At 44.3% G+C, this 25,005-nt stretch overlaps 7 protein-coding genes across 19 annotated transcripts; 4 read left to right on the top strand and 3 right to left on the bottom strand.

Annotated features, from left to right (window-relative positions):
• Positions 1–307: 307 nt before the first annotated feature.
• Positions 308–8,067, top strand: LOC6535109 (transcription initiation factor TFIID subunit 4). 8 transcript variants are annotated; one of them, XM_015195524.3, is made up of 11 exons: positions 308–457; positions 989–1,224; positions 1,395–1,914; positions 2,721–2,882; positions 3,077–3,646; positions 4,585–5,139; positions 5,209–5,436; positions 5,652–6,545; positions 6,603–6,776; positions 6,837–6,962; positions 7,060–8,067. In XM_015195524.3, the coding sequence occupies exons 3-11, from the start codon at positions 1,549–1,551 to the stop codon at positions 7,216–7,218; spliced, it is 3,234 nt and encodes a 1,077-aa protein (XP_015051010.2). In that variant the 5' UTR covers positions 308–457; positions 989–1,224; positions 1,395–1,548; the 3' UTR covers positions 7,219–8,067. The 8 variants fall into 8 exon arrangements, with proteins under 8 accessions (XP_015051010.2, XP_015051009.2, XP_015051012.2 ...); XM_015195523.3 differs by having other exon boundaries at positions 978–1,224; XM_015195526.3 differs by lacking the exon at positions 989–1,224 and having other exon boundaries at positions 310–457.
• A 1,011-nt stretch (positions 8,068–9,078) lies between these two features.
• LOC6535108 (WASH complex subunit homolog 5) lies at positions 9,079–13,232 on the top strand. 2 transcript variants are annotated; one of them, XM_002095735.3, is made up of 7 exons: positions 9,079–9,198; positions 9,272–9,408; positions 9,469–9,571; positions 9,642–11,087; positions 11,143–12,524; positions 12,583–12,954; positions 13,018–13,232. In XM_002095735.3, exons 2-7 carry the CDS (start codon positions 9,290–9,292, stop codon positions 13,169–13,171), a joined length of 3,576 nt encoding a protein of 1,191 aa, XP_002095771.2. In that variant the 5' UTR covers positions 9,079–9,198; positions 9,272–9,289; the 3' UTR covers positions 13,172–13,232. The 2 variants fall into 2 exon arrangements, with proteins under 2 accessions (XP_002095771.2, XP_039230301.1); XM_039374367.2 differs by having other exon boundaries at positions 9,121–9,198; positions 9,275–9,408.
• Positions 13,187–15,935, bottom strand: LOC6535107 (phosphoglucomutase). Its single transcript, XM_002095734.3, has 4 exons — positions 15,775–15,935; positions 15,457–15,703; positions 13,509–14,727; positions 13,187–13,444 (listed from the first exon to the last, which is right to left on the bottom strand). Exons 1-4 carry the CDS (start codon positions 15,850–15,852, stop codon positions 13,306–13,308), a joined length of 1,683 nt encoding a protein of 560 aa, XP_002095770.2. The 5' UTR covers positions 15,853–15,935; the 3' UTR covers positions 13,187–13,305.
• Positions 15,936–16,697: 762 nt separating this feature from the next.
• LOC6535106 (translocon-associated protein subunit beta) lies at positions 16,698–18,198 on the top strand. Its single transcript, XM_002095733.3, has 3 exons — positions 16,698–16,852; positions 17,036–17,411; positions 17,721–18,198. The coding sequence occupies exons 2-3, from the start codon at positions 17,037–17,039 to the stop codon at positions 17,916–17,918; spliced, it is 573 nt and encodes a 190-aa protein (XP_002095769.1). The 5' UTR covers positions 16,698–16,852; position 17,036; the 3' UTR covers positions 17,919–18,198.
• Positions 18,199–18,255: 57 nt separating this feature from the next.
• Positions 18,256–18,856, bottom strand: LOC6535105 (probable trafficking protein particle complex subunit 2). Its single transcript, XM_002095732.3, has 2 exons — positions 18,713–18,856; positions 18,256–18,655 (listed from the first exon to the last, which is right to left on the bottom strand). Exons 1-2 carry the CDS (start codon positions 18,797–18,799, stop codon positions 18,323–18,325), a joined length of 420 nt encoding a protein of 139 aa, XP_002095768.1. The 5' UTR covers positions 18,800–18,856; the 3' UTR covers positions 18,256–18,322.
• A 380-nt stretch (positions 18,857–19,236) lies between these two features.
• On the top strand, positions 19,237–24,003 carry LOC6535104 (ATPase family AAA domain-containing protein 5). 5 transcript variants are annotated; one of them, XM_015195516.2, is made up of 5 exons: positions 19,237–19,496; positions 19,618–20,147; positions 20,250–20,436; positions 20,533–23,022; positions 23,509–24,003. In XM_015195516.2, exons 1-5 carry the CDS (start codon positions 19,489–19,491, stop codon positions 23,774–23,776), a joined length of 3,483 nt encoding a protein of 1,160 aa, XP_015051002.2. In that variant the 5' UTR covers positions 19,237–19,488; the 3' UTR covers positions 23,777–24,003. The 5 variants fall into 5 exon arrangements, with proteins under 5 accessions (XP_015051002.2, XP_015051004.2, XP_015051001.2 ...); XM_015195518.3 differs by having other exon boundaries at positions 19,741–20,436; XM_015195515.3 differs by having other exon boundaries at positions 19,690–20,436.
• On the bottom strand, positions 23,790–24,995 carry LOC6535103 (cytochrome b5). The gene has a single exon (XM_039374369.2). The coding sequence runs from the start codon at positions 24,368–24,370 to the stop codon at positions 24,011–24,013; it is 360 nt and encodes a 119-aa protein (XP_039230303.1). The 5' UTR covers positions 24,371–24,995; the 3' UTR covers positions 23,790–24,010.
• Between the last annotated feature and the right edge of the window lie 10 nt (positions 24,996–25,005).

Here is a 25,005-nt window from a genome sequence, read left to right as displayed (position 1 = left end):
TGCGCTAACTAAATAATTGAAAAATAATTGAAAAAAAGCTCGTTGTGTAAATACTTTTGGCCACCTCTGTAGATAGTTAGAACTTACTCTTCTTAATATTTTTGCATTTTTATTTTTTGCAATTCCCCTCTTAATAACCAAAAAATAAATAAACAAAAAAGTCCCCATGTTCCTAATTACTACCGTTCCGCCATCGCCGCTAACTCATCGACGCTAATTTGACGCACATTAAATATATATTAGAAAGTCAGTACCTTTATTTTTAGTATTTTCCTTCCTTATCGCGTTTAAGACGGTGATATTCAACCCACAACGGTCACACTGCACAACTCGTCCGTACCTCGGCGGTCCGTAAACAATATTTACTCGGTTTTCGGCTAAATCGCCAGAGAAACGCAACGGGAAATCATTTAAAATGCGCCCCAGTGCACCAAGCTTAAACGCAAAATGAATTGAAGTGAGTGCATCTGCCGCAGGGCCCAGAAAATTTCCCACGACATTGCAGGCTGTACAAAACTGATACTGAAACACACGCACACAGACGCATAGACACGAACGTGGGTTTATGCCACCACCCGCTGGCCGATAAAGTTGAAATTACTAATACTACGGTTGGCACGATGCTCCATATTGCCACTGGAGGCATGTAAAAGTTGCAATCGTTTTTTTTCGCTTACAATATTTTTAAGTTGCTTCTCGAAAAATACAAAACTTTTTTAATAAAACAAACATCAACTTTTAAGTGCTCCAATTTCGATTTCAACTATTTTTTAAACTTGGTGCATTCATGAAGATCGAGCACTCTCCACCCGCATAAATGCGCAGCATTGCCAGGTCGTTGGTTACGTGTTTTTCGCAAGATATCTGGCAACGCTCGCCTCTCTCGATTTTCGCTTTGCACGCGCATTCGTGAAAATGGCGGCGTTCTGGCACCGTCGCTGCCAAATTTTTTGTACATCAAAATAATCAAAATAAAGCATTCTTCCAGTGCTCAACAATCAGTCCGTTCGAGCACGCGGGTGTGTGTGTGCGCAGGAAAACCGCCGATCGGAAAAAAGTGTAAAAAAGGCATAGCGAAGCAAACTAAAGGCAGCGAATTAGCGAGATAACACACGCGACGACGACTGCAACGGATGCGCCAGGAGAAAGGCGACGACAGTGACGGCGAAGGCGAGTGAGCCAGCGCAGCACCAAGTTAGCGGAGCACCCGCTTTTTTGGCCAAGGTGAATGCGATTACCTGTGCGCGGCATCCAGGTGTCCGCAGCATCTGGTTTATGGCCCACAGTCGCCAGGTAGCCGGCGGTCAGGTAGCCCCTCCACCGCCTACCTGTTTCTCCACCGGCTTCAGCTTCATCTTGTATAAATACTAAAAGCGCCTCCCCTTGCATTGCAGTTTGCTTCTGGAGAGCACAGCATGCAACAACTCCGCCAACACAGGATGTGCGCAACTAGTTGATCGGAACAGGATCGCTCGCCCACACCACCACACAGAAGTCAAAGGAAGGGGAAGAACACACTCGCCAAAAACATAAAGACCACATAGCACGATGAACACCAGCCAGACAGCTGCCGGCAATCGCATCACCTTCACCAGCCAGCCGCTGCCCAATGGAACAATCAACATAGCTGGCAATCCCGGCGCGGTCATCTCCACGGCCCAGCTGCCGAATACCACCACCATCAAGACGATCCAGGCGGGGATCGGTGGTCAACATCAGGGACTGCAGCAAGTGCATCATGTCCAACAGCAGCAGCAGTCGCAACAGCAACAACAGCAGCAGACGCAATCCGTAGGTGCTACCCAAACTCAAACCCTAGTTATTAAATCCAACCACCATGCTGTCACCCTGCCGGCGGGTCTAGTCTCAAGTGCACCAGCAGGAATCGTAACCATGACCAAGACCATCAATCAGGTATCCATATTAAAGCTAAACCCAATTCGGGCACTAGGCGATCGCAACTCGGGCGTATCACTCGTCCAAATCTGATCCCTATTCAAATCCCTTTCAATTCCTCGCTCGGATCGAATAGTAGTGGCCGCACACACTTTGGTTGTATACTTTTATTATGCTTTCATCTGTCTACCTCGCTGCCCGAAAATCCTTTATCCTTATCCAAATGGGGTTAGTCCCAGGCTTTCCGCTTTAAACAATTTCCTTTACTACAGGTATGTTTCCTATAAACATCAATATAAGTTCTGAAATTTATAACTCAGTCTAGAGTCAATTTTAAAACTGTATTAAATACAAGTGCTCCTTACTAGCATATGTTAATTTCAGTTATTGCAATTGGACTACTTTTTCTTATATAAAAGACATATCTAAAAATCGAAAGTACTTTCTCCCATTGCCGAAAACTTTCAAAAATATCAAATCCTTAACTACCATTAAAAACACGCACTAGCCCAACCGCAACCCTATTTTACACAAGTTCCAAACAATTAAATTTGTAGAACTATTGCTTTTAATGCTCGCTTTCTATAGAAAAAATATAGTAGATCACACGCCTTCAAATTTGGTTAGCACTGAGAGAATTGGTTAAACACTTATTTCCGCACAATTTCGGGTCCTTTGACGAGTCAACTGCTGCATGATGTAGGCTAACTTAGAACCCCGCAAACCTTTCAATGCATCCTCTGGTCAAAATAGACGTTGAAGAGTGTGATGAATTAAACTAGTGAACGATTGAAAAACTAATGATAATGTTGCGTATTTCCCAGGCCGGTCAGCCGCTGCTCAACTCAATGCTGCCGGCAGGCGTGGTGGTGGGCATGCGCCATCAGGCTCCGTCACAGCAGCAGCAGAAGAATGTGCCCACCAACCCGCTCAGTCGTGTGGTGATCAACTCCCACATGGCAGGCGTTAGACCGCAGAGTCCATCGGTGAGTATGAAGGATAATGATGCTATTACTACGGTTGTTGTGGTGGGTTCTTCCCTACTAACTCACAGAACTCCCTAACCTAGCCACGCTCCTCACAAACACGCATGTGCACAGCCCACCATTCACGCACACCATACACACCATACTCCAGCAGATGAAAACCGAGTATCTCTGTCTTCTCTCTCTACTTTTAGATAACTTTAAGCACACTTAATACGGGTCAGACCCCGGCATTGCTGGTCAAGACGGATAACGGATTCCAGCTGTTGCGCGTGGGCACGACGACGGGTCCGCCGACGGTGACACAGACTATAACCAACACCAGCAATAACAGCAACACGACAAGCACCACAAACCATCCCACAACCACACAGATCCGTTTGCAAACTGTGCCGGCTGCAGCTGTAAGTAGATACCAACAACAACAACATCAGCAGCAACAACAGCAGCAATCGCAACAGCAGCAACAAGCGACCAACACTACCGCCAGCACTAGTATTGCACTGCGCAAAACGATTGTCCGTACTTCATCCACAGTCCCATCCAGCAATAATAATAATAATAGTATCAATGCCACCACCACCACCACCACTACCAACAACAACAACAAACCCGCTACTAACCACCAACAGCAGCAACAGAAGCTCCAACAGCAGCAACATCTGAAGGCCCAGCAGCAACAGAAACAGCAACAGGCATCCGCTGCCGCTGCTGCTGCAGCAGCTGCCGCCAATGTGGCAGCCACCATAAAGATCAAGCAAAACGTAAAGAGAAGCCAGCAGGATATACTCCTATTCGAACATTTTTTTGCTCTTCTCTCCTCTGTTCTCCTTTGTCTGTTATGCATTTGGATTTGATCTTCTTATTTATATAACTACTCCTACGCTTCAGTTCCGTTTTGGTTCGTCACAATCGAACACTTCATTTTGATTTATCCAGAATACTTTCATATATGAGTGCATATATAATATATATATATATGTAAATGTACTGCATGCTGCGTTGTGTAACTGTCTGTGTATTTTCGATACTCCTTATTTCGATTCGATTTAGTTATATGCGCTGTACACGAGTTGCTGTTCCAGGCCAAACATAATGTAATAGGCCGGGCTTGGCTATTGGCTATCGGGCTGCCCCGGGCTTACCAACGATGTGTGCTGGGCTGTTATCTTATTCCTGAAGGATCCCTTCTTGAGTAATACTTTCTAATCGAAATCCACTGGGGTATAATGCCTTGAAAAAATGCCTAGTAAGATCTCAGTAATTTATTATACGTGAAATAACCATCATTTCTGCGCAAGGCAATTATTTTATCTACAACATTAAATATATATTTTATTTTCCCATTTTTTTTTAAATGAGTTTAATTTATCTAAAGTCGAGTACTGAAATTTAAATACCTTCTCCAAAATATAAATCTTTGCGCTTCCGAAAGAAATTAACCTTGCTTTAGAGCATTTTACTATAATGTAACCAGTTCACCTCATTATCCATGTCCCAGCCATAGCCCTGCCCCCTGCACACATAATTGGAGACCAGGACCTTAACCCATTCATCTTAAAAAAGGACCGTCATCCATCTTTATTCCGCTATGAAATATTTTTAATAATTATTCTAACGCTTTTTGGTATTAATTTTGCACTACTATATATGACATAAACAACTAAAAGAACAACTAATTTTCCTTTTTTTTTTGCTGCAGTCTATGACCAACACGACCGCCACCAGCAACATTATTGTCAATTCGGTGGCCAGCAGTGGATACGCAAACTCATCGCAGCCGCCGCACCTTACGCAATTAAATGCGCAGGCGCCACAACTGCCGCAGATTACTCAGATCCAAACCATACCGGCCCAGCAGTCTCAGCAGCAGGTGAACAATGTAAGTTCCGTGGGAGGAACGGCGGTCAGCAGTACGACGGCAGCGACGACGACGCAGCAGGGCAATACCAAAGAAAAGTGTCGCAAGTTTCTAGCCAATTTAATCGAATTGTCGACACGGGAACCGAAGCCGGTGGAGAAGAATGTGCGCACCCTCATCCAGGAGCTGGTCAACGCGAATGTTGAGCCGGAGGAGTTTTGTGACCGCCTGGAGCGCTTGCTCAACGCCAGCCCGCAGCCGTGTTTGATTGGATTCCTTAAGAAGAGTTTGCCTCTGCTTCGACAAGCGCTGTACACGAAGGAGCTGGTTATCGAAGGCATTAAACCTCCGCCGCAGCACGTTCTCGGCCTGGCCGGACTATCTCAACAGTTGCCTGTAAGTCTACCAACCCCTTTAATTTTTGATGTTTTTCTTAATTCTCTGTTTCTGTTCTTTCTGTTTTAGAAAATCCAAGCGCAAATCCGTCCAATCGGTCCCAGCCAGACAACGACCATTGGACAGACGCAGGTGCGTATGATAACGCCAAACGCCTTGGGCACGCCGCGACCCACCATTGGCCACACTACGATATCGAAGCAGCCGCCGAACATTCGGCTGCCTACGGCCCCGCGTCTTGTCAATACCGGAGGAATTCGCACCCAGATACCCTCGTTGCAGGTGCCTGGACAGGCGGTAAGTTTTAATTTATCTAATCATTTTGTTCTTATATATCCCATTTGTATATGATATCTTTTGATCTAAAAAAGCCTATTTAAAACCTTTTAATGGGGCGTTTCCAGTTTGAGCTAATCAATGATGTTATCCTTCTAATAATTACTGGCTATTTATTTGAAAACTCTGCATCTATCAATATAAGATAAACTAAACATTTACATTTTAATTTGCAGAATATTGTGCAAATACGAGGACCACAGCATGCGCAGCTGCAGCGCACGGGATCGGTGCAGATCCGGGCCACCAGTCGTCCGCCAAACAGTGTGCCCACCGCGAACAAACTCACTGCCGTCAAGGTGGGACAGACGCAAATCAAAGCGATTACCCCCAGCCTGCATCCACCCTCGCTGGCGGCCATCTCTGGGGGACCACCGCCGACGCCCACGCTGTCTGTTTTGTCTACATTGAACTCCGCCTCGACCACATCGCTGCCGATACCGTCGCTACCCACGGTCCACCTTCCTCCCGAAGCTCTTCGAGCCCGTGAGCAGATGCAAAATACACTGAACCACAACAACAATCACTTTGAAGCTAAGCTGGTGGAGATCAAGGCTCCCTCTCTGCATCCGCCTCACATGGAGCGGATCAACGCATCGCTCACACCAATTGGAGCCAAGACGATGGCAAGGCCGCCGCCCCCGATCAGCAAGTCGATAGGGAAAAAGAAACGCGACGCCATGGAAATGGACACCAAATTGAACACATCGAGCGGAGCATTAGCGTCAGCTGCCAACTCGTTTTTTCAGCAGAGCTCCATGTCCTCGATGTACGGTGACGATGATATCAACGATGTGGCCGCCATGGGTGGTGTTAATTTGGCGGAGGAGTCGCAGCGGATTCTTGGCTGCACGGAAAACATCGGCACGCAGATTCGTTCCTGCAAAGACGAGGTATTTCTCAATCTGCCCTCCCTGCAAGCCAGAATACGGGCAATTACTTCGGAGGCGGGACTGGATGAGCCGTCGCAGGATGTGGCCGTTCTGATATCGCACGCCTGTCAGGAGCGACTGAAGAACATCGTTGAGAAGTTGGCTGTGATAGCGGAGCACCGCATTGATGTCATCAAGGTATGGTTAAATTTCTTTTATTTTTCAAGAAAAGTATAGATTCATTATTTATAACAGTTGGATCCACGCTACGAGCCCGCCAAGGATGTGCGCGGCCAGATCAAGTTCCTGGAGGAGCTGGACAAGGCCGAGCAGAAACGACACGAGGAACTGGAGCGTGAGATGCTGCTGCGGGCGGCCAAGTCACGCTCGAGGGTAGAGGATCCCGAGCAGGCCAAGATGAAGGCGAGGGTGTGTTCGCAATCGCCTTTCCCTGTAGCCGTTTACTCAAGTCCTTCTCTTATTGTTTAGGCCAAGGAGATGCAACGCGCCGAAATGGAGGAGTTGCGTCAACGAGATGCCAATCTGACGGCGCTGCAGGCGATTGGACCTCGAAAAAAACTCAAGCTGGATGGCGAAGCAGTCAGTTCGGGAGCGGTATGTATTGTTTAATCATTCTTAAAGATAGTGTCCTTAAATGTAGGCTAGTTGACTCCCAGAACGGTTACTAACTAAGCTGTGTTATTATAAAAAGGGTTCAAGTGGCGGCGGAGTGCTAAGCAGCTCGGGATCTGCGCCAACGACGTTACGGCCTCGTATAAAACGTGTGAACCTGCGCGACATGCTCTTCTACATGGAGCAAGAGCGGGAGTTCTGTCGCAGTTCCATGCTGTTCAAGACATACCTCAAGTGATCGCTGCTGTTTCCCATCAATCGCACCGTCTTCTCCTCGCTGATCCTCCTACTCCGTGGACTGTCGTCGTTGTTGTGTATTCAGCTTTACGATTTCATCCATTTGCAATATAATTTAGCCTCAAATTTAACTGCGTCGCGTCACCCCTGTTGTTTCTTTTTAGTTAGGCGGCTCTATTTAATTTATATTTTTACTTTTACTTACATAAATTCCTAAATCGTATTTGATTTTAAGCCTAATTTAAAGCTCGTTTATTTTCCCTATAAATTGTCTGTAAAACTTAAACCAAACCAATCCAAAAACAAAACATAATCAGAGTAACGTAAAGTAAACGAAGAAAATAAAATAATAGAGAGGAAAGTAAAAGAAAAGAGATCGCGCAGTCAGCGGGCGTTTGATTTGTAATTTGTAACATAATAATGTTTGCATCAACTGCATTGACGGCCTTATCTAAACGATATAAATATAATTATTAATATTTAATTATTTAGCTTAGTTTGTTAAACGAAAACGAAGCATAATTCCTAGATATTAAGTAAAAATAAAGCGCGCGCGCGAAGAAAAATCGAAACCGAATTACAGATAAATGGTTTTTAAAACCAGAAATCCGGAACAAGTTCAGCAACAGCAAAACAAAAGAACACATCAAAAACAGAACCGCAAAAAATATCAATTTAAACATACATTGAGTTAGTTCTAGTTGTTTAAAAAAGTAAAAGATGTAATTTTTAATTATCTATATTGTATAAACGGAAATCAATCGTTAGGCAAGACCACTACAAACCCAACAAATTGTAAATACATGCTAGGCTACGATTTTTCTAATATATAACTAGGTAAAAACGCAAACGTAATTAACAAATTATCGATGGCTAGGTACGATGCGAGCGCAAACCCCTTGGCACACCGAGATAAAATATGTTTTTTATTAGTGGCGCTCGTTCATCCATCAAGAAACACGGTTCATTAGGCTTCATAGATCCGTAACTTCCCTAATCCAATCTGGAATACACACAAAATAGACAAATTTTATACAATTAGCCCGATAAATCTTGTAAAATAAAGTCCTATAAAAAATATAACAAATAAATTGACAACAATTGATGTAATTCAGTAAAACTAAGCAAAAAATTGAACCATTCTAAGAAAATTCTTTGTGTGTATAAATTAATATGATAAACAAAAAGCAGACGCAACCGTAAACACATAGTTTGGTAAGCATATAACTGAATATATATACATATATATATATATATGTATATTATTATTATTATGTTTTAACATTAAGCAAAAAAATAAATGAAAAAATTCAGAAAACCTCAACTGAACACGGAGAATTATTAGTTGGGAAAAGCAGAATTTATTTAAGTGCGCAGTGTTTTCTTATGCATATTATAATTTTATGTAGTATGGAATATGTAACGGTATCTCAGTTAATTAGCTAGTTAAATCATTAAAATTTATATAGTCGAATTAATTAATTTTATTGATATTTTTATATTCATTTATTATGTTAATTAATCTTACTGAAATTTGGTGTAGCCCCCATAGAATGAAAATCTAACACAAAATAAACAGAACCAAATTCACGTTTGGATTCAACCAGAAACCCATAAAAAATTGGTAATTTTCTTAATATTTTTGTACGATTTATTTTTGTAATTATTTTAAAATATAAATCAAGTTGGCAGCAATTAGATTCCTTTCCTTGTTGCAGATTTATAACATTCTAACAATAGTAGATCGAATTAATTCAGTGACTGTTGTTCAATTGTGCACATCAGAGTTTGTTATCACTTTTTCACTTTAAGTTTAGGCGCCAACATTTTCGAGGTTGGCAACTCTGTAACATCAAAATGGTGTGACCGCACTTAGAAAAAGATTATTTCAGATAAAACACTAGTGCAAAGAATAATCGAGAGGACTAAATGAAAAGACAATATAAACAAACGGAAACATAAATTTGTGGAGTGATTTAAAGTAAGTAAAACACCTACCTAATACAATAATTTATCGCGATTATTGATATTCAACTTTCGTGTTGCAATCCCAGAAGTCAAGGAAATGCACAATGAGTTTTCTGGATGACAATAATCCATGTGGACAGAATCTGCTGAATATAGTGTCGGTGGGCAACTCTATAACAGCAGAGATCCTGCGGCTCAAGGATTACGTGCCCAGAATTTATAGGTAACATAGATTAAATGTCTGGATTCGTTGGTTGATTAATTGGTGAGCACTCCTCCCCAGATTGGACAACAAGGCTGATAAGGCGAAATATGGCGAGCTTATTCTGGACTTCAGCTACTTCAAGATAGCCGAGGATCACGAGAAAAAGATCGAACAAAGTCCGGTAATGTGAAATGACTATATCAAACCCTCCCTGATATATTATATCTATTTAACCCCTTGTTCTCCTCCAGGAACTGACCGAACTGGATGATGAGGCCCGTGCCCAGCTTCCGCTAATCACACGATTTTACCTGGCCTTCCAGAGTATCCATCACTATGCCTCCGATCTCCAGCAATATATCGAGGAGTTAAACAGTGGCTACTATATACAGCAGACACTAGAGACTGTGCTTCAGGAGGAGGAGGGTTGCCAGTTGCTCTGCGAATCCCTGTATCTCTTTGGTGTGATTCTCCTTCTGCTCGATTTTCACATTCCTGGAGATGTAAGAGAACGGCTGCTGATCGCCTATTATCGTTATAGTGGAGGAGATGCAACGCCCAGCGGAGACGAGAGTAATATCCATGATATTTGTCTTCTCCTCCGATCTACGGGCTATGTTCATCCCTTAGATGCCGCTAAAGTTCTGGGATTGGGTGGCAAACAGACAGCTGCAGGAGCTGCGAGCCTAGTGGTTCCCCGTTACCCGGAGGCTTACTTCTCTCGCTTCCGTTTCGATGAGAATTTCGTGGATCTAGTTGTGGCTCGTCTACGGTGCGATGATATATACAACCAACTGACTCTGTACCCACATCCCGCCCATCGCTCCACGGCTCTGTCCACTCAAGCGGCCATGTTGTATGTGTGCTTGTATTTTTGCCCGAAAGTTCTTCATTCCCAAGGCTCCCAGATGCGCGAGATTGTGGACAAGTTCTTTTGCGACAACTGGACCGTATCCGTGTACATGGGCATCACTGTGAATCTGGTGGATGCCTGGTTGGATTTCAGAGCCGCTCGATCTGCTATTGAAAATGTGATAAATCCAAGTGCGATTAAAGCACTCTGTCAACAGCAAAAAGAGCAGTTGGGCAAGACCACTCAAAAAACTGAGGAGATTGTTCGTGAAGGAGTTCTAAATGACAACTTTGTTTTGGAGCACGCCAACAAAATCATACTCCTGATGAGGCAATCCAATGTTCTGCTCCGCTGGTTTTGCCTGCACACCTCTAGGGAGGTTTTCATCTTTGCTCACGCAGCCACTTTACCTGGTCAAGTGCAAAAAATGGTGCTTCAGGAGCTACAATTCGATCGGAATACGCTTTACAATCTGCTACTTAACTGCAGCCAAATGGAACTGAGTGTGAGAGAGTTTTTGGCAGAGATTCAGCAGACTAAGGAGGATCGCTGGACGAAAAGCAGAGATGAGGCCATGCAAAGGCTAAACGAGTTGAGTGAAGCCTTTGCCGGCTCCAGACCTTTGACCAAGATTGACCAGAATTCTCAACTGCAGCAATGGTTTAAGGAAGTTGCAGGACGTCTCCAAAAACTGGAATTGAGCAGGCCGCAAAAGTCCGGACGGCTGATTATTCAAGTGATGCAGGCACTGGACGATGTGCAGGAGTATCACAACCTTCATTCCAACATGCTGGTAAAGCAGCAACTGCAGGAGACGCGGGAAATGCTCAATCGGATGGCACAGGTACGACTTACACTAATGATATCAGTATGTTTTAACCAATTTGTACGTTCCGCAGCTAATAAACCTAAAAGAAGACATTGAGATTCAAATCCAGATGATCACTGACTTCAGCTATGCCTGGCATCTTCTGCAGCGGGACTTCACCCCTTCAATGCAGGAACACATTAAACGACAGCCACAAGCGGTTATCGGTATACGAGCGGTGTTTCTCAAGTTGGCCAGCACCCTGGAGGTGCCGCTGATGCGGATCAATCAGGCTAAAAGCGAGGATCTGGTCTCTGTGTCAAACTACTACAGCACCGAGCTTGCCAACTTCCTGCGACGCGTTCTTCAAATTGTTCCAGAGACCATGTTCAGTATTCTGGCTAGGATCATATATCTGCTTACAAACGTAATCAAGGAGTTTCCCACTAAAGTGGAGAAGGAGCGTTTAAAGGACTATGCCCAGTTTGAGGAGCGGACCAAGGTCGCCCAGCTTACGAACTCCATCGCTGTTTTTACGAAGGGAATTCTTATGATGAAAACGACTTTAGTGGGAGTAATCGAGCTGGATCCTAAACAACTATTGGAGGATGGGATACGCAAGGAGCTTGTAAATCACCTGGCCAATGCCTACAATCTAGGCCTGATATTTACGCCCGAAAAAGGCAAAACTCCTGTGCAGCTTCTTCAACAAAAGCTGCAAGGGCTGGCGAAAACGATAGAAGGATATCGTAGATCCTTCGAATATATAGAGGACTATTTAAGAGTTCAGGGACTTCGAATCTTGCTAGAGGAATCGCAGCGCATTATTAACTACAATGTGGAGAAAGAATGCAACGCTTTCCTTCGCAACAAAGTGCAGGAATTTCAATCGGAGCACCAGAGTCAGATCATTCCCATTCCCAACTTTGCACCGCTGTTGGGAGATTCTTCTAACAACTTTATTGGCCGTCTGGCCCACGAAATTCTGCGCTGCACAGATCCCAAGCAAACTATTTTTCTGGACCTAAAGAGTACCTGGTATGAGAAGAAAGTTCCTCACCAGGAAGTTCTTGCCGCCCCTGGATTCTTTGAGATACTTAGAGAAGCCTTGGCTCCGGCGGGAATGGTGGGATTGGAGCGCCTCTACGCGCACATGTTGGCTGATGACTTAAAGCGGAACCTGGAACGGTTGCAACGCAACCTTACCTCGGATCGTATGTGGGTGGATACGTTAGAGACTCTGACTCGGGAATTAGAGGCCCGGGACTTCCCATCTCCGGAGGTGTCCAAGCAGCCTCTGAAGTATTATCAAACTTACACCCACCGATGGCTAAAAGTGTGGCCCACGCTGCTTGATTGGGTTTTGTCCATCGGACAGAAACAGCTGCTTCGCAGGGAAATTGCTGGAGAGCTAAGCTTTAGCAGCAAATGTGAAGCCAAGTTGCTGGAGAACACGGCTGACACCCTAAACAAGTAATATATATTATAATATAATATATATATATATATTTAAATTTCGTTTCACACCCAGAGCGCTTTTACTAGAACTGTCCCTTAGCAAGGATCTCTGTGATGAAAAGGGCGTGGTCATGCTGACGGAACTACAAGAAACCCTTCTCTATACGGGAAACTTTGAGCCCCTGGAGCAGGTCTTCCTTATCACTAAGAACACCCACAACATGGCGCTGTTTATGTTTCTTTTCACAGTTGCTCATTTGGGTCGTTTGCAGCATTCTACGATAACCGACTGTCTGTTGCCAAAATCAGCGAAAGATAACATTGATATTGTGCCTTTTATTGTGGGTCTAATAACGATCATGCAGCAGTTTCACAAGAATGTCAAAATGCTGTATATATCCTACTTGAGTCAGTACGTAGTGACTGTATCGGAAGCTCAATTATTGTAAGTACATTACATGCAAGACAATCCGGGAATTTAAGATCACTTATACTAATTCTTTATTAGGGATAAAGAAATTCTGGGTCCCGAGGTGGTGGCCACCCTGCACTTCCTACTAGCCTTCATACGCATTGGTCGTTTGCCACTCGGAGTTCTGGAGCAACGCATTCCCAATATGATACTTAGCGAGTACGAGTACCTATCCACACCTCTAAAATGAGAACTATCTAACAGGTTTGGGCTAAACAAACTTTAATAAATCCGAAAACATAACAAGGAAATGCCTTGCTGAGGTACAAGAGGAGATTGTAGTTGGATGGGTTGGTAATCTCAGTGGTCCTGCGCAAGAACTCTTTACGTGATAACCGTGGGAGCGTTGCGTCCAGTGAACTTGGGCAGCTGAGAGATCTCCAGGGCGATGTCGATCAAGGGTTTTAGCATCACGCTGGCCTGACCCAAAACGTTCTCCTGCTCATAGGAGTCAATGTACAAGCTGAATAGGGACAATTCATCGATTATTGAAAGGAATTATTTAAATAAATTTAATTATGACTCACCGAACGGTTGCTCCCGAACTTCCAGTTCCACTGAGGCGCACCACAATGCGGCTGCCATCCTCGAACACAATGCGCAGACCTTGTTTGGTAGCCACCGACTTGTCGACCGGATCTGTGTAGCTAAAGTTGTCGGCCTTTTTGACCTTGTAGGTTTTTCCGCCACTGGAATAGCTTTTGCCGACGAACTCCGGAGCAGTTATGGTTTTCTCCATGGTGGCCACCATCTCGTTGCAAGGATCAGAAGCGCACTCCTCATAATCGTAGCGAGTAAAATAGTTGCGTCCATACACAGACCAGTGCTGCTTTAGGATGTCTTCAATACCCTTACCCGTGTGCTGCATCACAGAGATCCAGGCCAGAACCGCCCAGATGCCGTCCTTTTCGCGGATGTGATTGGAGCCAGTTCCAAAGCTCTCCTCTCCGCACAGACACAACCTTCCGGCGTCCATGAGGTTACCAAAGTACTTCCATCCAGTGGGAACCTCAAACACCTCCTTGCCTAACTTTCTACCCACCAAATCCACAGCGGACGCAGTTGGCATACTGCGGGCGAATCCTTGAACACCATTCTTTTGGAAGTACGGTATGGCCTCCAGGTAGTGGGCAATCACTGCCAGCGAGTCACTTGGAGTTACGAAGAACGCCTTGCTGCCGATAATCATGTTGCGGTCACCATCTCCATCGAAGGCAGCTCCTATGTCATAGTCTCCCTGGGCGACAGTGTCAACCAGGTCCTTGGCGTATGTGAGATTTGGGTCGGGATGCAGACCTCCAAAGTCCGGCAGTGGAGTGGTGTGGACCACCGATGATTCGGTGGCACCCAAGCGGTTCAGGAAGATCTCCCGCACATAAGAGCCAGTAACTCCATTCATCGCATCGATGCGCATCTTCAAAGGCTTTCCAGTGGCTTTTCCACTAACGAAGTCCTTCAGCTTGGCAAAGTCGAAGATCTCCTCCATGTGGCGCACATAGTTGGCCACCGAATCGATCACCTCCACGGTAAAGGGTTTTCCAGCGATATCGTACAAAGTTACACCCACCTTGGTGATGTCGATCTGCAGGTTGCGCACCAGCTTGTACTGCTTGATCTCGGTGGTGATCTTGTAGATCAAATTGGTGAACGCGTCCGGGGCAGGTCCTCCGTTTTCGCAGTTAAACTTGATGCCGAAATCATTCTCTGGACCACCGGGATTGTGGGATGCAGTCAAAACAATGCCGCCTATAAGGTTTATAACACATTTTTAAAGCGTGCTTTTGTTCATATTTGTGTGCTAAGGGATCTAAAAGAATTTTAAATTCCAAAAAAACAACCTTTCAAAGAGGCTTTCTGGTTTTAACTGTTAAATGTTAAATATGCTTTGCTGATCTTTCGGGTAAGTACAAAATCTCAGATTTAAATCTTTTATATTATTAAGATGCCATTAATATGGGTTGTGCCATATTGCTTCTCTATTGCGCAATGATTTAAGCTAGACAAATGGCTGTCTATATAATTTTCAAAAGCATTATAATAATTTAAATTCGCTTTAGTATTTGCAGTATAAAATATTATTGAAAGTTCAAGAACAAAAGCTAAAATTTAAATCTTTGCTAGTGTTAAGATGCCTTTTAGTATGGATCTTGGAGTATTTCCTTCCTTATTTTGAAATGATTTCAAAACCTAAACCTCAATTCGCTAAAGTATTTGTAGCATGAAATACAATTAAGAGTAAGGCTGATAACTATTTAACATTCAATTACCATTGCCTGAGACCCTAAATCAATTGTAACCGATTCATATTTGGTTGCCCGATTAACGAACTCTCTGTTAACCGATTGAATCCATAGTTATTTTTCGACCCCAGGGACCTCTGTCAACGAACAGCCGTCACCCGTTGATTGTATGGAGATGCTTCTTATCAATTAAGATCTTTACGAGCACAGTGGAGACTGCCTGCATTGAACTCACCCAAAGCCTTATTGTGACGGATCAGGCTGGAAACGGCGGGGGTGGATAGGATGCCGTTCTGACCCACTAGCAGCTTGGAGACACCATTGGCAGCGGATAGCCGAACAATTAGCTCGGCAGCCTCCTTGCAGTAGAAACGTCCATCGCCACCGACTACGAGGGTGGAACCGACCAGAGCAGCTCCATTGGCTTCCAATATAGCCTGGACAAAGTTTTCCGTGTAGTTTGGCTGGGTGAAAACCTTAACCTAGGATTGGAAATTGATTTCAGAAGTTATGAAATGCAACTACGATTTTCTCCGCCCTTTGAAGATCTCACCTTTTTGCGCAATCCACTGGTTCCTGGCTTCTGACCCTCGTAGGGCTTTGTGGTTACAATTTCCACCGTTAGCGACATATCACTGGAGTTTTCCGGCTGCTGGCTGAATTCCAACTGGACGACTGAATCGCGTTTGCGTGCGATGAAAATTGAGTGTCAAGCACAGCACAGCGAAACTCGCCTCCCACTGATAAGCCAAATCGGTTCGGTCATGGCGATCAAGATAACCTCTATCATTGGTGCGTGCTACTAGTCAGATCTTATCTAGTGCCGGGGGTGTGTCATTAAAGTCCCAAAGACCCAACGAATCCATTTATTTTTATTTGACCACTCGAAGTTGATTACTTTATCGTGATTTGTTGTAATTTTATCATAATGTATTTGTGAACTGAGAGGCCGAAAACCTTGCTGTAGGGTGCAATGTCATTCAAGGGCATTCCAGGGTGCCGGCAAACAGCTGTTCTAATCGAAATGTATGTCAAATTTATAAACAAAAACACAAAGAATCCTTAACTACTTAAAAAATAGTTAGCAAAACAATAGTTAAAGTCATAGTAGCCTGAAAAACAGTTTTGTTTACATTTGTTTATAGTATTTTGAACAGCAGCTGCAGCTTGCTTAACAGCGGCTTTACAGAAGCTGGCGAGCAGAGTTGCCGAGTCACCGCGAGTAGAATTGCACTATTCGCACAAATAAGTAATAATAAAATTTCCTACTTTCTTACTGCTTTTGCATGTAATTTAAAATTAAACTAAATAATATTTAAATATAAAAACATTTCGTTGTTTTAATTTAATTGAACAAAAATCTTATAGGTATCAACTGTAAAACAGTTATTTTGTAATATTACGTTTTTAATCCCGTTAACGTTTTAACGACGAGAATACTAATCCGTTGGTATTAATACCAACAGGACCAGCAGATATATCGATATTTTTATGCAGCCCTGGCACCACTGACACACGAAGTTTGACAGCGAATCCATTCCACGTCACGAACCACCGAGAAAGCGGCCGCTTGCTTACGACTGCTGTTTAGTTGCATTGAAATACTCGAGAAAGATATAACCCAAGTCCAAGTAAGTAGTTAAATGATGAATTAAGAAGTGTACTTTTATGTGGAATGTGTGCTCTCGGCTCATATGCTGCGTAAATGGTTAAAAACCGCACCGGAAAAGTAGTCGCTCGTTTCTCGGCGACCCTTCCACGTCAACAAAAAAGAGAAACGTGAAAACTTAATTTAATATTATCTATTATTGCAGAATGTTTAAGAACCTGCTGGCTTTGTTCGCGCTGTGCGCGGTGTTTAGCACCTGCCTGTCGGAGGACGAGACCCGTGCCCGTCTTCTGGTCTCCAAGCAGATCCTGAACAAGTACCTGGTGGAGAAGAGCGACCTGTTGGTGCGCTACACCATCTTTAACGTGGGCAGCGGTGCCGCCACCAAGGTGCGATTGGTAGACTCCGGCTTCCACCCGGAGGCCTTCGACGTTGTCGGGGGACAGCCCACTGCCGTGGTCGACAGGATCGCTCCCCAGACCAACTTCACCCATGTCCTGGTGGTGAGGCCCAAGGCCTTCGGCTACTTCAACTTCACCGCCGCAGAGGTGTCCTACAAGGCTGTCGAGGAGTCGGAGACGGTAAGTTATAGCTTGTGATGGTAGGGACTTCAAATCTAAATGTCTTCCCTGAAGAATCTTATCTAATCTCATTGTTACAGAAATCTATGCCAAGCATACCAAAACTCTTTGACTTTCAAAAATAATCTTAAATTAAAAGTGATGGCATACACAACAGTTAGTCGTTCAACTGCTTTTTGTTATGATTTTTAGAAAAAAAAAACGATCGTTTCCTGATGAAAAATCGATCTTAGAAAGCCATTCTAGTAGACACCTGCTAAAAACTCACCGAGATTTTGCACAAAATAATTGACCCAACATTTCTTGCAGCTCCAACTGGCGATCAGCTCCGAGCCCGGTGAGGGTGGAATCGTCAACCTTAACGAGTACAACAAGCGCTTCTCCTCCCACTTCTTTGACTGGGTGGCCTTCGCCGTGATGACTCTGCCCTCCCTAGCCATTCCTCTGGGTCTGTGGCACCAGTCCAAGAGCAAATACGAGCGCTCTGGAAAGAACAAGAAGCACTAAGCTGCAGAACGGATGTTTTCCTCACCACCAAGAGATTTCTTTGCAAAGACCCATTACAAATTCCGTATATATTTTGTTGCTTTAGTTTCGAATTGATTCCATGCGTTGTTCATCTATTCAACCCACACCTAATTTACTCCAGTCTGGGACTGTCGTCTGGAGACGGGCGTTAAATCGTTTTAGATTTGATTCGAGGACGCATTGAGTAAAAAGTGAATAAAACAAGTCCATCAATGTTAAGCTTAGGCTGCTTTTCTAAATAAATTAAATAAAATATAAACTATATTGCTCAAATGGTTTGGGGTATTTTTAACAGTAGAATCAGGAAATAGCCAAGTTACGCTTTCAAATTAGATCAAGTTTTATTTTACAAAGTTACTTAATGCTTACATAAATTAACAAATTTAGGATAACAGATACTTTCGGCCAAAGATCTCAGACTTCTTCTCAAACATCTGAGATTTAATGGGTGTGTTGATGCGATAGAAGGCATTCATGGAATGTTTAATATACGTGTCATACATCTCGTTAAAGAAGTTCTTGATGCCCTCGTCGTTTTTGTTGTCATGAACGATGATAAATCTTATTTGGCTGGCTGTGATGAAGGCCGAGACAAACCACTGATTGAATCTATCTATGGATTTCAGTTGCATATTGGCCGTCTTCCATTTGTGCTCATCCACCAAATCCAAGGCGGCATGGGCAATAAACTGGGTGAGGTGCCTGTGGTCCTCTTTCTGCAGAATGAAAAAGTATATACCCAATTCTATGAACTATTGTCCAGACCTACATACCCTTAGTTCCTTGTTCACCGTGCTGAATTCTTTCTCGTAGATGGGATTATCATTGTGTCCCACAATAACAAAGTAGTATGTGGACATTTTCACGAAAAACCAAAACAGACTAAATCGCAATGTGACCGAATTCGAAAAAAGTTTCGACGAGCGAATTAATTTAGTAAATATACCACCAAAAGCTGTCGTAATTTAAATTGGTAAATCATTTAATTATTTTTTTATTTACTGTAAAATTGAACTGGTTTAAAACATCACATAATAAATATTGTTATTTCTCATGAAATATTATGTAATTCTTAAAAATGTATTTCAATCTGATTATTGTACTGATAGGGCTGTACAAATCCTTATGATTTTCCGTTTCTATTAGATCGTGTGCAACTATAACGCAATCCTAGTGATTTTATCAAAATATCTTTCTTTACCGTCAAAATAAAATAGAAAACAAAGTCATTAAAAAAAAAACCGCTAGCAGACTGAAAAAATTAACTACGGCCTGACCGATCAGTGCTGGAAATCAGTTCTCCCTCCACCGTTTACCAACACCGTTTCTTCGCGCCTTTTTTCCCCCCAGCACATTGTGCTAACAAATTGTACTTCAAATAAACTCCGATAAAATGATATTGAACGTATAAAGTGGATATCAGAAACTAGTAACACATTGGGGCCCAAGTACCGTTAGGAAGAGGATCGCGATCAACGGGACGCCAGTGCGATCGCGGCAGTGTGTGTGCGTGTGCGGGAGTGTAACAAATACAAAAGACGAAAAGTCGATGCGAAGGTAGATCTCATTATTATTGTATTGTTGTCATGTTTTTGCTTTTGCCCCCGATCTTCTGTTGCGATCTTATGAGTTTGGCTTTCGTATTATCTGTAGATATATCAATTGCTTAAGTACTTAGATCTTCTAAAAGAATACTACACCATACACAAACACACGCACACACTCAGCAATATGCATTAAACCAAAAAAGAAAACAGCAAAAGAGACCCACAAAAATGACCGATGTAAATTGTCTTACAAGTGAGTACATTGCACCAACAACCACCACTGCGAGTCCACCAGGAACTCCCTCCAAAAATGCTGGCACGGATTCCGTCGAGCCGACATCCCCGTTCGTTCTGAGAGCTCCGCCCAGCGCCAAATCCAAACTGATCCTCCAGAACATGGAGGAAGTGCTGCACTCGGTGAAGCAGAAGCATCGGGAGAAACACAAGCGAAAGCGGGAGGAGAAGCGCCGAGCAGCACTCATGGAACCCCAGAAGTACTCCGCCGAAGCCAAGGCGGATGGCAAGGAGAAACCGCAGCCACTGCGAGAGAAATCCTCCCAAGAAAACGGTCTTAAAAACGGCCGACGGCGTTCCAGTCCGCTCAAGTCCAGCACTCCGGTGGCCGACAACCAGAGCATCATGAAGCACTTTGCCAAGGCAGGTAAGCCGGAGAACCTGGCTGCTTCCCCGGTGACCGCAGCCAAGCCCAACCCAGCCACTAATGTCTTCGAGTTCATGATGAATGCTCGGAATCGCTCTTTAGGGGTAAATGAAGGTGGTGCAGAATCTCCCGCGGATCAGGAGGCGGGCAGTGAGGCAGCTACGCCGACCACCAAGCGGAAGCTACTCCTCCAGGAGTGGAACGAACGCAAGGGCGGAGCCAAGAGGAGACTTGCGGACGAGGCTCGCGGGGAGTTCATTGAACTGCAGCTGGAGCAGAGGGCAAAGAGGTGAGTTTGGTAAAGAATAAGAGATGCAATTGTGGCCATTTTTTTAAATACTTTTTCATAAGATTCAGAACCCAATATAACATTCTATTTCCCTAGACTGAGGAAAATGCTGACCAAGGCCGACGCCAAAGAGGTGACGGCTCCATCCTCAGCACCCACTGATCCAACAGTCAAGCGTGTAAGAGGTCGACCGCGCTCTCGGCGAATCAGTTCCATGGATGCGCAGCCCCAAATCGTGGAATCGAAGCCCCAGGTTGTAGAAGCAAAGTCTCAGGATCCAGAAACTGAGGAATTTCTCTCGAAGCTTTCGTCGCCCACGAAAAACCGTGACAGCCTGTTAGGCTACTTTGCAAAAGTGGAATCCCCGAAGGAGTTAGGTGAAAAGGTGATAGTTGCGATCGAAACTCCACCTATGGAGACGCCCAAGCGAAGAAAGCTGCGCAGAAAGAGCCAGCAGGAGACACCTATTGTTGCCGAATCCACTCCCTCGGCAAGACCAAGACGATCGTGTGTGGTAAAGGCGCGCTACGATTACGATCTGGAAACGAGTCCCGGCAAGCAACAAAAGCCGAAGATCCAAAAGGCAGACGAGTCTGTAGAGATTATTGACCTAGACAATAGTAATCCAGTTGCCACACCAAAGAAATTAGCGCCGCTTTTTGTCCGTCAATTGCCAAAGCCCAGCCCAGATCCGTTGGTTTTGAAGGCTCGACAGGCTTTTCTACAATCCGGAGTTCCAGACAAAATTCGGCAGGAGCAGGTCCGTCAAAAGAACTTCGAGCAGATGTACGAAGAGAGCTATGAAGTGTTTCCAAGACTGGCGCATATAGGCTGTGAAAGTTTCAGTTTAAAAGGGTGTCCTTTGGAGTTACCTATTTCTCTAAGGGCAGAAGAGGAATTATCAGAGGTTACCATAGCGGTACCCTCCAACAAACGACGTTCCAAAGCGAGTAGCATCACAAGCTGCCTGCCCGCGGACTTTACAGGCAGCAAACCTGCAAATAAGTTCAACTATGCTACTTTACCACAGCTGGAAAACAAGCGCGGCTTTGTGAAGCTCTGGAAGAATGATTTTGATCGGTTTCCCACCTTTAAGTGCTATAATCAGATGAGGGAGAAGTACCGCCACTTCAGCGCCATTGACAGTGCACAGGATACGCAGCAAATGGGAGAATCACTGGTGGTCACGCGGCGCACCCGCCGGTCGATGGAGCGGAATATGGCACAAAACGATGAGGAGGCGAAACCACCGCCTTACGCTCCGAATGGCGAGTTGCTTTTCACCGAGAAGTACAAACCGCTGCTGTTCGAACAGGTTCTGGTGAATCTGACGCCAGTGCAGGAGCTTAGGGAGTTTCTGTCCAGCTGGTGTGGGAATGGAGGCAGCAATCGCAACTCGCAGGGCATGGATGACACCTTCGACATGAGCAACGATTCGGCATCAATGGGATCAAGTAGCAACACAATGGTTCTGGTGGGACCTTCATCTAGCGGGAAAACCAATGCCGTTTTCACTTTAGCCAACGACATGAACTTTAATGTCCTGGAAATAAATGCAGGGATGAAGAGGACGGGCAAGAAGCTGATTCAGGAACTCCAAGAGGCCACGCAGTCACATCAGATAAGGAAAGAGAGAAAAACGGGTGGAGGATCCTCGCAGCAATTGCTTCAAAAGTTGCAAAAGAGTGGTTTAAAGGCAAAAACAGCCACAGTGGAACCTCCATCCGAAGTACGGAAATCTCTTATTCTAATCGAAGATGCGGATATCCTGTTCGATAACATGGATGCTGGATTTACAGATGCCATTTATACCTTAGCCGCCAGTTCCAAGAGGCCGGTCATTGTAGTTGCCACGGATCCAAATTGCGCGCATTTGCAGCGCCTAATGCAGCAGAATATAATCCATTTTCAAGCCCCGAACGCATTGAACATCTCCCGATTCCTAGCCGTTTTGTCGCTAATGGAAAACTGTCCCATCGAGTTGGATGAGTTAATATCCTTGTATCTGTACAACGAGCAAAATCTGCGCAAAACGTTAATGGAACTGCAGTTCTACATTCAGAGTGGTGGAGATCCGATTGGCGGTGGAACGGGTGGCATTAAATCGCCGACGAAATCCTCAAATAGCCGACTGGCCACTGTCGATGGCAGTCGAATCCATCAGCGATTTTTTGAGTTCTTTACAAGTTCGCAGAATGTGCAGTACCGGATACCCTTTCCCGTTGACTTTAGCCTTTTGCGTTTGAATCTCCCCGATCTTATGGCTAGTTCGCTGCGGCTTAAGGAGCAGCAGCCACCTGGTGGGGGAAGTAGAACCACTGCCAAGCGGAAGTCCCGCTCACCGAAGAAAGCCTGGTTGAGCAGCGCCACAGGGCAGAAGTCCGATGGCTACAGCCAGTCGCTCGCCACGTTGTCTTGCTTTTATGACAACATTTCGGTGGCTGCTTTGATGGACTCCGATTGCAGTGATCGCTTGCAGTGGCACCTGTCCGAGGAAATCGGTCACCTGCTGGTGGAGCAGGCTCTCCAAACTGGACTCGCGACCACGGAGTGCCCCTACAATCTGTTTGATAAGCCGGTTCAGAGGTAAGGTTTTAAAAATGATGATTAACTTTTTACTTAGCCCGAAATTCAAACACATTAATATCAAAAGATTTCTATTCTGGTTCTCAACAAAAGTTTAAAACATTATCTACACATTATCTGGACATTTTCTATTTAAAACTCATTTCGCTTTAAACATATTTTAAAGCTCAAAAATTCTAACTTAATTAGCTGTCATCGGAGTAATCGATGGAAAAGGGAAATCGGGGTTTTGATATCATACAGCAGTCATAATTACCACCAGTCAAAAGATATCTCTATCGTTCTGAATTTTAATAGCATTGTCATGAAAATGACCGATCATATAACTATCTTTTAAACACACTCATTCATCAACTTATTCCCCAGACTGTTTACTAATTAAATACTAAACTGATAATATTCGTTTTCTTTTTGATTTTCAAGCAAATAAACTTAATTTTTAAAGTAGTAATAACATTCTGTAACTAACTTTCTTGTAATTTCTAGGTCTTCAATTTGCGAGCATCTGGGCCACGGAATTCTCCGTTCAGACTCCGCCAAATCGCTGGACTTTGAGCCCACCCTGCGTTCCATATGCCGCAGCGAAAAGGAGCGGGCCGGACTCGAACGGAAGTCGAGCAGATTCTATCACTATCTGCGCAACCACACGGTCAACGTCACCAGTTTCACGATGGAGCACTTCGACGCTGCATGCAGTACGTTCCAATCTACGCCCAGCAGCGAGCCATCCGCGGAGGTCAAACCAGAAGATTAGTCTTCGGCTGGGATTTAGTTTAATTTTTTGAACATGGTGGAGCAGCTCCACCGGCTTTGTTTGCAATTTATTCTGATCGTGTAAGAAGAGTTGATCTTTTTAGGAAAGCATTGTGGACGTGATGATGTAGCTATTATGAGATATACCTAGAACTATTTACAATCTAACTACGCTAAATTAATTACGACCTCATCCTATGTTAATAAATCAATGAAATGACATGTAAACCTATGACTAGCAGCAGCAGAAGCCTGAAGAGCTCTTCTTCGCGGGTTCGGGATCTGCTAAAATTGTGTTTTCCGTGGGTTTTGCTGCACCAATGGACGTGGGCTGGACTTGAATGGGTGCAGCTGAGTTAATTTCTCCAATTTTGTAGTTCTTCAGGTCCTTTTCGGCATCGGAGGAGTGGCCTGCTTGCTTGAACGCCTTGGTAGCATCCTTGCCGCCGTATTCGAGTAGTGCTTCGCCGCCACCAGGATGTTCGCCCAGAAACTTGGTTACATCGTAGACGTTCCCCTTAATGATTAGCCAGCAAGGTTTGCCATTCTTGCCGTTCTGCTGGGCCACTTCGGAGAGTTCGTACAACTGTGACATTGCTGGTTCGATTGCCTAATTGCTTTCCGGTGTTCAGAAATGTCTTTTATTGGCTGCTGTTAATTTGATTTGGTATGTAGGTTGCGCACTAAATTTGCTAATTTTAGGAGCTGTTAACCGTTGGACGGACTGGCTAACACTGAACGCGTGCCATTGGCCGACCCTAGCTTATGTTTAACATTTATCAATAGTTCAAACAATCGCTTAGATCGGTTGTACTTTTCTTGTACCTGTTTTGCCCCGTTTCCCCTCGTCGGGCAATTACTATTTGCTGTTTTATTTCCACAATCTGTCTGTTTTGTGGCTGATAAGAAATACGTGAGAATTTCACCGTCTTTCAGGGCGACCTACTAGTGTAGGTTTAAGCAATGACCAGTCTCTTTCTTTGGGGGATTTGCGCAAATCATTAATGCAAATGGATGGCACAAGTTGCCATTGAGTGGGTGCCTATCGTTGGCGAAATCTAAACACAGTTTATGATTCACATGAGCACTTTTCGTTGACTAATTTACGGTGGGAATTTTCTTCGATTCAGATATGTCCATTAACTTCAACCCCATTGAATGCCATCAAAAGCATGATGCATCGAAGGTGGGGTACAATCCCATACTGCGATAATGTGTGTCAAGTGTCGC

This window comes from Drosophila yakuba, chromosome 3L (genome assembly GCF_016746365.2).
Source record: "Drosophila yakuba strain Tai18E2 chromosome 3L, Prin_Dyak_Tai18E2_2.1, whole genome shotgun sequence".
Taxonomy (NCBI): Eukaryota; Metazoa; Arthropoda; class Insecta; order Diptera; family Drosophilidae; genus Drosophila; species Drosophila yakuba.
The sequence above is the reverse complement of the archived record's forward strand: the minus strand, read 5'-3'. Positions and strand labels throughout refer to the sequence as shown.

Excerpts from the sequence above, each read along its gene's own strand:
- LOC6535103 (XM_039374369.2), bottom strand. The coding sequence starts at position 24,370 with ATGTCACAGTTGTACGAACTCTCCGAAGTGGCCCAGCAGAACGGCAAG.
- LOC6535107 (XM_002095734.3), bottom strand. The coding sequence starts at position 15,852 with ATGTCGCTAACGGTGGAAATTGTAACCACAAAGCCCTACGAGGGTCAG. Across the intron at positions 14,728-15,456 it reads CCGTCACAATAAGGCTTTGG|GCGGCATTGTTTTGACTGCA; the intron begins GTGAGTTCAATG and ends TAAACCTTATAG. Across the intron at positions 13,445-13,508 it reads AGTTCGGGAGCAACCGTTCG|CTTGTACATTGACTCCTATG; the intron begins GTGAGTCATAAT and ends GTCCCTATTCAG.
- LOC6535108 (XM_002095735.3), top strand. The coding sequence starts at position 9,290 with ATGAGTTTTCTGGATGACAATAATCCATGTGGACAGAATCTGCTGAAT. Across the intron at positions 9,409-9,468 it reads TACGTGCCCAGAATTTATAG|ATTGGACAACAAGGCTGATA; the intron begins GTAACATAGATT and ends ACTCCTCCCCAG. Across the intron at positions 12,955-13,017 it reads GTATCGGAAGCTCAATTATT|GGATAAAGAAATTCTGGGTC; the intron begins GTAAGTACATTA and ends ATTCTTTATTAG.
- LOC6535105 (XM_002095732.3), bottom strand. The coding sequence starts at position 18,799 with ATGTCCACATACTACTTTGTTATTGTGGGACACAATGATAATCCCATC. Across the intron at positions 18,656-18,712 it reads CGGTGAACAAGGAACTAAGG|AAAGAGGACCACAGGCACCT; the intron begins GTATGTAGGTCT and ends TTCATTCTGCAG.
- LOC6535109 (XM_015195524.3), top strand. The coding sequence starts at position 1,549 with ATGAACACCAGCCAGACAGCTGCCGGCAATCGCATCACCTTCACCAGC. Across the intron at positions 1,915-2,720 it reads TGACCAAGACCATCAATCAG|GCCGGTCAGCCGCTGCTCAA; the intron begins GTATCCATATTA and ends CGTATTTCCCAG. Across the intron at positions 2,883-3,076 it reads TTAGACCGCAGAGTCCATCG|ATAACTTTAAGCACACTTAA; the intron begins GTGAGTATGAAG and ends CTCTACTTTTAG.
- LOC6535106 (XM_002095733.3), top strand. The coding sequence starts at position 17,037 with ATGTTTAAGAACCTGCTGGCTTTGTTCGCGCTGTGCGCGGTGTTTAGC. Across the intron at positions 17,412-17,720 it reads CTGTCGAGGAGTCGGAGACG|CTCCAACTGGCGATCAGCTC; the intron begins GTAAGTTATAGC and ends CATTTCTTGCAG.
- LOC6535104 (XM_015195517.2), top strand. Across the intron at positions 20,437-20,532 it reads CTGGAGCAGAGGGCAAAGAG|ACTGAGGAAAATGCTGACCA; the intron begins GTGAGTTTGGTA and ends CTATTTCCCTAG. Across the intron at positions 23,023-23,508 it reads TTTGATAAGCCGGTTCAGAG|GTCTTCAATTTGCGAGCATC; the intron begins GTAAGGTTTTAA and ends TGTAATTTCTAG.